Source organism: Kryptolebias marmoratus, linkage group LG3, assembly GCF_001649575.2.
Source record: "Kryptolebias marmoratus isolate JLee-2015 linkage group LG3, ASM164957v2, whole genome shotgun sequence".
NCBI lineage: Eukaryota > Metazoa > Chordata > Actinopteri > Cyprinodontiformes > Rivulidae > Kryptolebias > Kryptolebias marmoratus.
The window spans coordinates 740,307-749,779 of NC_051432.1; the positions used below are offsets into that span (position 1 = coordinate 740,307).

The following is a 9,473-nucleotide window of genomic DNA, read 5'->3' on the forward strand; positions in this document are numbered from 1 at the left end:
GAAATGCTTCAGAAGATGCCCAAATATAATTCACGCAGATGATTTAAACTATTATGACACATGAATATAAAATAAATACAATAAACAAGAAGCCCATAATCAAAATCAAAGACAAATCGAGCTATAAATTAAATCATACACCCTTCATTAACAATCGGCCACTTTTAGGTCACTAGATTAACAATATAAGTAATACATATAAATCACTTGAATGGACATTTCTAAAAAAAATTATGTTTTGCCTACAACAGATGGATGTTCTACTACCGTCCTCTTATGATTTTAAAGAACATGTCTGAGTTCATATTCTTGATTAAGACCTTTTGGGAGTGACAAGTGTGACAGTGTATTTCTTTGGTCTGGTTTGGACTTAATACAAATATATCTAGATCAGTGGGTTGTTCACCCCTCTGCAGTGCCACTGAGTTACACCGATTTTAGCATTGATTGCATTTACTATGTGCTTCTGTGTAAAAACAATTTACAAATCTCTTAAACCTATATTTTATTTACAGTGAAAGATATAAACATATCAAATGTTTAAACTAAGAAATTGTACATTTTTTAGGAAAAAATAAGGTAATTTTGAATTTGATGGCAGCAACACATCATTTCAAAATGCGAGATATTTCATAATGCTAGATTTTTTGCTGAATGGGAGCATTCTAAAACTTGTAGATACTTTTCTGTATTGATGGTGCCTTTCTAGATGTGTAAACTGCCCATGCCAGAGGCAGTAATGCACCCCCATACTATCAGAGAGGCAGGCGTTCGAACTGTGTGCTGATAACAAGCTGATGGTCCCTCTCTTCTTTAGTAGGAAGGACATGGCATCTGTGATTTCCAAAAGAATTTAAAGTTTTGATTTCTCCGACCACAGATCAGTTTTTCACTTTGACTCAGTCCATTTTAAATGAGCTTTATTCCAGAGAAGACAGCAGAGTTTCTGGATGGCTTCTTCTCTGCCTGGTAGAGCTTTAGCCATCATTTAAAGCTGGATGACACAGTGAGCTGTGATTACAGACAATGATCTGTGGAAGTGTTTCTGAGTCCATGCAGTGATGTCCAGAACAGAATCAGATCTGTTTTTAATTCTGACTTTCAGCCTTAACCTTTGAGCTCAGAGATTTCTCCAGATTCGTGAAATCGTTTGATATTATGAACTGTAGATGCTGGGATATTCAACATCTAAAATTGTTCCACTATTTCTAGATGCAGTTTTTCACAGACTGGTGAACCTTTGTCCATCTTTACTTCTGAGAGATTCAGCCTCTCTAAAATGCTCTTCTTGTACTTAGTCCTTCTACTGACCTGCTGCCAATTTATGTAATTAGTTTACAACATGTTCCTCCAGCTGTTTTTTTATTCGTACCACCTACTTTTACAGCCTTTTGTTGCCCCTATCCCAACCTTTTTGAGATCTGTTTGAACATCAAATTCAAAAATATATTTTAAAAAAGTACAATTTCGTAGTTTAAACCTTTGATATGTTTACTATGTTCTGTTGTAAATATTTGAGATTTGCAAAACATTGCATTTTGTTTTTATTTGCATAATACATAACATTCCAACATTTTTTAGAACTGGGGTTATAGATCGATATACACTCACTGGCCACTTTATTAGACACACCTAATGCTCTCAGAACTGCTTTAATTCTTCATGGCATAGGTTTAACAAAGTGTTTGAAACATTCCTCAGAGATTTTGATCCATATTGACATGTTAGCGTCACACAGTTGCTGCAGATGTGTCAGCTACACATCCACAATGTTAATCCACCACATCCCAAAGGTGATCAATGGGACCGAGATCTGGTGATCGTGGAGACCACTGGAGTTCAGTGAATCAAGACCAGTCAGACCAGGCAATGTTTTCCAATTTCTTATCATCTAGTTTGGTGAGCCTGTGTGAACTGTAACTGTTTCAATTTCCTGTTCCTAGATGGCAACATTGTCACCCGGTGTGGTCTTCTGCTGTTGTAGCTCACCTGCTTAAAGGTTGGACATCTTGTGTGTTCAGAGATGGTTTTCTGCAGACCTTGGTTGGAATGAGTGGTTATTTGAGCTACATTTTCCTTTCTGTCTTTTGGAACCAGTCTGCCCATTATCCTGTGACCTCTGACATTAACAAGGCTTTTTTGTCTGCACAATTGCTGCTCACTGGATTTCTTTTCTCTTTTTTCGACCATTTTCTGTAAACACTAGAGATGGTTTTGTATAAAATTCCCAGTAGATCACCAGTTCTTGAAATACTCAGATCAGCCCATCTGGCACCAACTATCACGCCACATTCAAAGTCACTTAAATGCCCTTTTTTCTCCTTAAAATCATTTTGAAAGAATGATTTTGAACTCAAGCTGTTGAAATGTTCCTCTTAAGAAATTCAATAAAGTTGAGTATTTTAAGTAACATTTTGAACTTTTTCCAAAAATCTAATTAAATTTATGAATCATCAGATTTTTGCTATGATTGTTAGAAGGGATAAAACCAGTAGTCCTTATTAGATTACAGTAGTATAATGTTTTTTGATGCCGTTTGTGTCCAGAAATATTGCCATATGCTCTCGTTTAAATAGTTTATTGGCAATATTTCTGGATTTCAGACAGTGTTAGTCCAGGTTGTAAGTACTGGCAGTGGAAGTGATTGTTTTTCCCCATCCAGGTCTGTAATTAATTTCACACCTTCATGTTTAATGAGGATGTCCAAAAAAATGTGTACAACATTAAGTTGTATAGATGATTTACAATAACTAAATTTGAGTAAAAATGGACTTTTAGAAAACAAAACAATCTTTTTCAAAACAAGGCAATAATAGACAATCAAAAACTGAGGAACTTTTTCTACAAAGTGTAGTCTATTTATAAAGCCTACTCAAACATTATACAAGAATACATATACAAATGCAACATCTAAGTGAATATACACTCACTGCCAAAAAAATCTCAAGGCTCAAGAAGAAAAGGTCTAATCTGGATGAAGTTGGGTGCACATGCAGACCAACAATTGGTGTGTAAATGATTTAATTCACAAGTAGACAGCACATCTAGAATGAGCACCAGAGAGCCTAAGTGGTGGCATCATGAGTGGAGTGATAGTGTTCTCAGGCAATTACCAGAGCATTTGACAGTCAATCAAAACAGAGTGAAAGTCATCATACACAGAAGATCCCTTATAGACATTCAACAGCAATATCAGCACTTGATGGATTTTGATATCAGTCACATTGTGGGTTTGTATGAGGATGGATAGTCGTATTGTGCAGTTTTATTATATAGTGGCCTGATCTTGGAACCACTGTGTAAGTGAAGGCTCCCACACATGTCATGAAGCTTCCAGTTGCCCAAGTCAAACTACACCAAGGAAGGATTGGCATATTGTGTGCTAAGCATTATGGAACTACATGACATATGAGCCTACCATCCTGACACAGGTATAAGACAACAACTCATGTCATCACACACCATGTTCTCAAAGACTGACATCAGCTGTACTACAAGTTCTCAGTCACTGGCATGGGCTGCAGAAGTGTGGACTGAACTCACATGACTTGGACTTGAGTCAGAGTTTCAGTCACAATTTTGATGACTTTATACTCGACTTGATGAAGATTTAGATGTTTCTGTTTTTTGTACAAAGTGCATGAAACCACTGCCCATTTTCTGTCTGCATCCACACTACCCTTTTTATTAGAGGCTGAAGGTAATATCTCACTAGGCTGTGATTAGCTGGAAAACAGCATTCATGAGGGAATCTCCAGAGTGTCTCGTGACTTTCTCGAGGTTCCTAACTTCTTCCTGTGAGTGACAGAGGGACTCAGCCCTGTTGCTTGAGTTTTGAACATGTTCAGAAAATGTGTGCAACAACTTTTGTCTCAAAATAGCTACAAAGTCATAGTGGGCATCTCCAACCTGTCTCAATCCCACCTGAATTGTGTCATGGGCATCTCCAACCCATCTCAGGAGCTCTACAGCTGAATTTTGACACCTGCTTGGGAGCTCTCCTATGACAGAAAACTGTCCAGGTTTAAAAGCCATACTGATAAGTAATAATTTTTGAAAAACTGCCTCACATCTGCCTGTCTTCATTTTAATAGATGGACGAATGGATGGACGGATGGACAGACAGACAAATCTTTATTGATTCTTTGGGAAGACTACTTCAGGGAAATTCAAATTCCTGAATTGAGAAAGCTCCTTGGATGAGAAGTGAAACGTCTTCAACTACAGAATAGAAGTCCAGTTGTTTTTGTTTTTTGTTTTTTAACCTTTTTTGAATTTAAAATTCCAGCAGCATCACACAGGTGATTAAAAAGGGACAGTAGCAGCACAGTGTCAAAAGTAACAGTGAACAAATATTAAAATGCAAACAAAGTAAGTCTAACTAATATGATATACACATATATACAAATTTAACAATAAATATTTTGTTAATAGTGGTAATAGTGGCTGCTGCTCCTTCCAGTCCTCTGTCCTCCTGTTCCTGTTGTATTGCCATCCTTTAGACTGAGGAGCTCCTTGAATGGGAAGCAAAACATCTTCCAAAAAAGAAAATGTTTAGTTGCCTTTGATTGAATGTTCGAGAGTCACCATGCCCTGAATCAGGGCCGTAGCCAGACTTTAAAAAATACTGAGGTCTCATTATTATTATTATTATTATTATTATTATTATTATTATTATTATTATTAATACTCATTATCCCCCTGCACATCAGTTACAATGAAGACCAAAACTTAATTAAAATGGAAGCATTTATTTAAAACAAGTGGCTTGAATGTGTATATGACATGTATTAGTGTGATTGTAAATCCATGGGGATCGACATCATCTGAAGCAACAGAGGACTCAGGGCACAACCATGACAAGTCAATGAAATGACATGAATTAGATTATATGAATGTTGATTGTTCACGCTGCACAAACCCATTTAAAACACAAGATTTTAGCATAGATTTTACCTTTTTTATCAAATTCCAGTGAGGCGTTGTAGTTTTGGAGTTGGACCAGTTCTACTGTGGTCCGGATGTAAAATAAAAAGTCCTAAAATCCCCTTTTATTGAGGTTTCACAAATTAGATTAAGGTTTCACAAATCACATACTTGGTTTTAAATGTTCTGCAATCAGTGCAGAATAATTTGGTCCAGGTTTGAAGTGTTTAAGTGTTGTAGTTTTTGAGCTGGACCAGCACTAGTGTGGTCCAGATGCAAAAAAAGTGCTGATGTCGCCCTTTATTGAGGTTTCACAAATTAGATTAAGGTTTCACAAATCACACACTAGGTTTTGAATGTTCTGCAATCAGTACAGAATAATCTGGTCCAGGTTTGAAGTGTCTTGGTGTTGTAGTTTTTTAACTAGAGTAGATTAATGATGCTGAAGGTGGTGAAAAAATAGGTGGAATCACCCTTTAGCCATTTTCTGAATCAGAAGCTGCAATCGGAAACCAACTTCAGCTTTGTGGGATTGAAGGAGAATATTTTTAGCAAGTTATCTCGGTTGTGTTTCACCGTAAGTGGCGCTCTTCTTCTTCTGGTCTTTATTTTAGCAGTAAGGTAGCAAAGCTGCACTCTTCTTCGTAGACATTGAGTTTGGCTGCAGCTGCACACAGTTGCAGCGCCTCCTACAGTAAACTGGTGGAGCTACGCAGAGAACCACGCCGTTCAAAAGCCTTGTTTTGATTAATTTTTTATAATATACGCAGCAGAAAAATACTGAGGTCCGGACCTCGGTGTCCTCAATAGTAGCTAAGGCCCTGCCCTGGACTGACTGAGAACTTTCATCAACATATTAGTTAATATATTTTATCTTTATTACATATTATTTACTTTTAAAGCAACAGAACAAGAAACAGAATGGGTGTGATCACTTTTTTATTTAAGTAATATGAAAAGACCCATTAAAGACATATTTCATAAAGTTAGGAATTAGTTTTCCCAAGCTGCACACTGCAAGCTAATGACATAATGAGACTTAAAAAATAAAGACTAATGAGTGTTCCTGACACCCAGGGAGACAGCAGTCTTACTGCAGTGTTATGTTTTTTCTATTAAGGAGCTGTATACACAGTCTGAGTGCTCCAGCTTTCAGGAGACCAGCAGGAGCTCCTATAACTTGATTGACTGACTGATCAATTACAGTCCTGCGTGTTTGAAATGACTAATATGGGGAAACTGACTGACAGCCGATGGTTAAAAATACACCCTGCATGGTAACACTGATGAAGGCTGAAACCAGATTCTGCGGGTTTTCCCTGCGGAGTATTCAGGTTCAGAATATTCTTTTGTTACTTTTGAACATTTCAGATTTATTTGGATTCTGAGCGTCATGTTTTGGGTTGACAAAAGACCATTAAGAGACGCAAAACAAAACAAGAAGCTGATTTTTACGAGTTTATATTCATGAGCCTCTTCCATCCTCCCTTTCCCTCTACTACTTGGCTTTTGAAGTTGATTCTTCCTTTTAAGTCTCACTTGGGACTTATCTGTTTTTCTCTATTTTGTCCCCTCCCTCTTCTAATTTGGATCTTGAACAATCCCCTCCTCCAAGAACCCCCATAATGTGAGAAGATGATGCTTGTCTCACATTGAGCGATTTGTTTACCCAGTCAGATATTCAGTATATCGTATTCTCTGGTGAGAGGCTCTCCTGGGACTTAAATCCTCTGGCAGATATTAGCTCTGGCAGCAGGGAGGAGGGTTGGTGATGAAACACTTCATTTTTTGACTTTCTTCTCTCTTTCTCTGTTTCCTTTTTACATGTTCCCTCAGATCACACGGATCGGCTTGATTGTTCACAAAACCAAGACGCAGAATTTCCAGGTTTTGGCGGGCTCAGCAGGGTTTCTAATGGCTGCCTATTGTGTTGGTAAGACGCCGTAAAATGGGGCTGCTGTTCCTCACAGGGAGCCGTCAGCAGCGTTTTGTTTTCAGTAAGAACCAAGGTGAAGAACTTATTTGTGTATTTCCTCTTAGGTCCAAGAGTAAAGGAATTTCTTCATAAATCATCCTAATCTAGTTGTTAACAGATCAAGATAGAACTGCTGTCAGATGTCTTAATAAAGCTTTGTATTCTGGGATGACTACATTCCTATAGTTCAGATTTTACAAAACATCCTATGAAAAACAGAATCTCTCTGCAGGGAGTGTACAAATTACTTTGTAGTGTACAAAGTATCAAACAGTAAAAAAGAGACTTTATTCTGATAATAGAAATTCACAGTCTACCTTAATGTTGAATGTATTTAAACAAAATCTTTTATTATAGATTGACTTCTATGCTCTTGTAGAACACTGCTGGTCTGATCTCACAGCTAAATTAACTTGGAAATGGGAATTACTACTGGAAATGGAAAATCAGTTTATGTTTCAGAAACAGTCAAGGGCAAAACACACAGGCAGGGAATAACTTGCATCTAAAATTATGCCTCCATTATTTTTAGTTATGACCTCCACACCAGCAGTGGCTGCTGACCGATGCTCTGTGCTGCAGCATCCAACAATATTTATTGTTCTATACATATTGCTCTGTTTTCAAGCATCCCAGCTCCTGAAATTATAGTTTTTGTTCACTCCCTGCTTTGGGATCTGGGTTCCTGTAGCAGCTCCTTTTATGCTTTTATTGACAGTTGTTCCTCTCTTGTTTTGTTGTAGTGCTATACCATACCAAAGGTTTTAAAATGAATTAGGAAAAATAATGTTTTTGTGAGTCGCACAACTGCAGATATCCTCCTTGTAAAGACAATGGCAAAAAACAAAATAAAACAAAGGAAATTACTTAGGAAATTCGGTATTTTAGTTAAAAAAAAGGTTACATTTTAAAGCTTTTTTAAAGATTCTTCAGGACCAGCAAGGTTGTTCAATCATAACTATGCTGGTTGAAGCATTCAGAATCAGTGACTTACATTTTAATATAAATACTTTATTTTTATGAAAAAAAAAGTTTTTTAATCATTGACAGTAGTTTTTTAATGGGTGTTTACTTGGTTGTGCAGCTTTTAGAAATGTTTGTTTATTTTATAGTTTTTATTCAATTATATTTAAGCCATCATGTGTTGCTATGGTCAAAGAAAGCTGCTTCTAGGCCTTCAGAATCATTAGTGCAGGCCCTGATTGTCATGATCGGGGTGGAAGGAGGCGAACCCTGAGCACAGACTCATGTTGGAGTTATAAACTAATTTATTTAGAAATAAAAGCCAAACCCAAAAACAAAGGCTGACGTGGCAGCAAAACCTAAACTAAATACAAAAACCTTAACGAACTAAACAAAACCTGAACAGACCTGAGACAAAAGACGAACCACTGGGAGACGAGAAGGCATGAGCAAAAAAGGACAGTACATCAGGGAGACAAGAGTATGACAATGAACCAGCAGGGAACTGTGGAAAGTGACTGGGTTTTAAAGGCAGAGGGTGATTAGTGGAAGTGGGCACAGGTGAGATGATTAAGGAGCTAGAGGCAGTTGTAGATGGGTGAGAATGGGGAAGAGAGAGAGTAACTGAAGAGAAGTGAATGGTGGCTGAGGCACAGGGAAGAGACAACTAAATAACACAAACTGAAACATGACGACAAAACAAAATACAAAAACCCAGATCCTAACACTGATAGCTTAAAATAAATGGCTACAAGACTGTTGCTTTTGAGTTTGCGACACTGGGGTAATCCAGCAGGCCTAAGAAGACATCAGCATTTTCATTTTGATTGGCTGGTCAAACAATGTAGTAGTCAAAGTCAGCAAAGGATGTCAGCAATGACTTGCTCAAACTCACTGGTTTGTGTTGCTGGGAATGTCTGTTATTCGCAATTGATTGGCATGGTGTTTGGAGTCACACGGGTTTGCAAGCTTTAACTATTTAACCAAGGCAGCATTAAAACAGCACAGCACAGCGGAACACTTACAGATGACGGTTCCCCAACTTTTTGGAAAACCTGAGTGGATCTACAGCTCAATGAATAGGTGCGGGGTAAAAAAAGTATGCCAGAAATACAACTGGACAGACACAACTTTTTACATTAGCCTCCATGACAACACAAAAGGACTTATATTTGGAACCGGAACTCACCTGTGTTGCGCTGTATGACAGACAATTGAACTTTTCTTGAAGAAAGAAAAGAGAATGAATTTTGTCCTCAAATAATCAGCCGTTTTGGTGAGTAGAAAACATTTTATTTAAGTTTTTGTTTTTTAAGTCACAGAGGACTGGTAGAAACAGGTTTGAGTTGGGATTCAAGGAACACAGGGTGAATTTTCATTGGAGAAGGGAGGTTGGACCTTTTTTTTTCCTGCTCCTGGTGGAAGGCGGACGTGTTTCTTTTCTCTCTGTCTCCTGAACTGCCCCCCCTCTCTGCCCTGCTTTCTTTTTCGAAGCCTCTTTTTACATATTTTCCAAAAATTTAAGGAATATGGATCTGATCAGCTGGTTTCTCAACGCAATTGATACAATTTTCTCGACTGGGTGAAGGAGAGTCCAGTCTCGGGATAT

General features: G+C 37.7%; 1 protein-coding gene across 1 annotated transcript in view; it reads left to right on the top strand.

Annotated features, from left to right (window-relative positions):
• hoga1 (4-hydroxy-2-oxoglutarate aldolase 1) overlaps positions 1 to 9,473 on the top strand; it is a 39,710-nt gene that overhangs the window by 20,339 nt on the left and 9,898 nt on the right. The window contains exon 5 of the mRNA XM_017435582.3: positions 6,763 to 6,859. Within this exon, the coding sequence (XP_017291071.1) occupies positions 6,763 to 6,859 (97 nt within the window). The remainder of the gene's footprint in view (positions 1 to 6,762; positions 6,860 to 9,473) is intronic.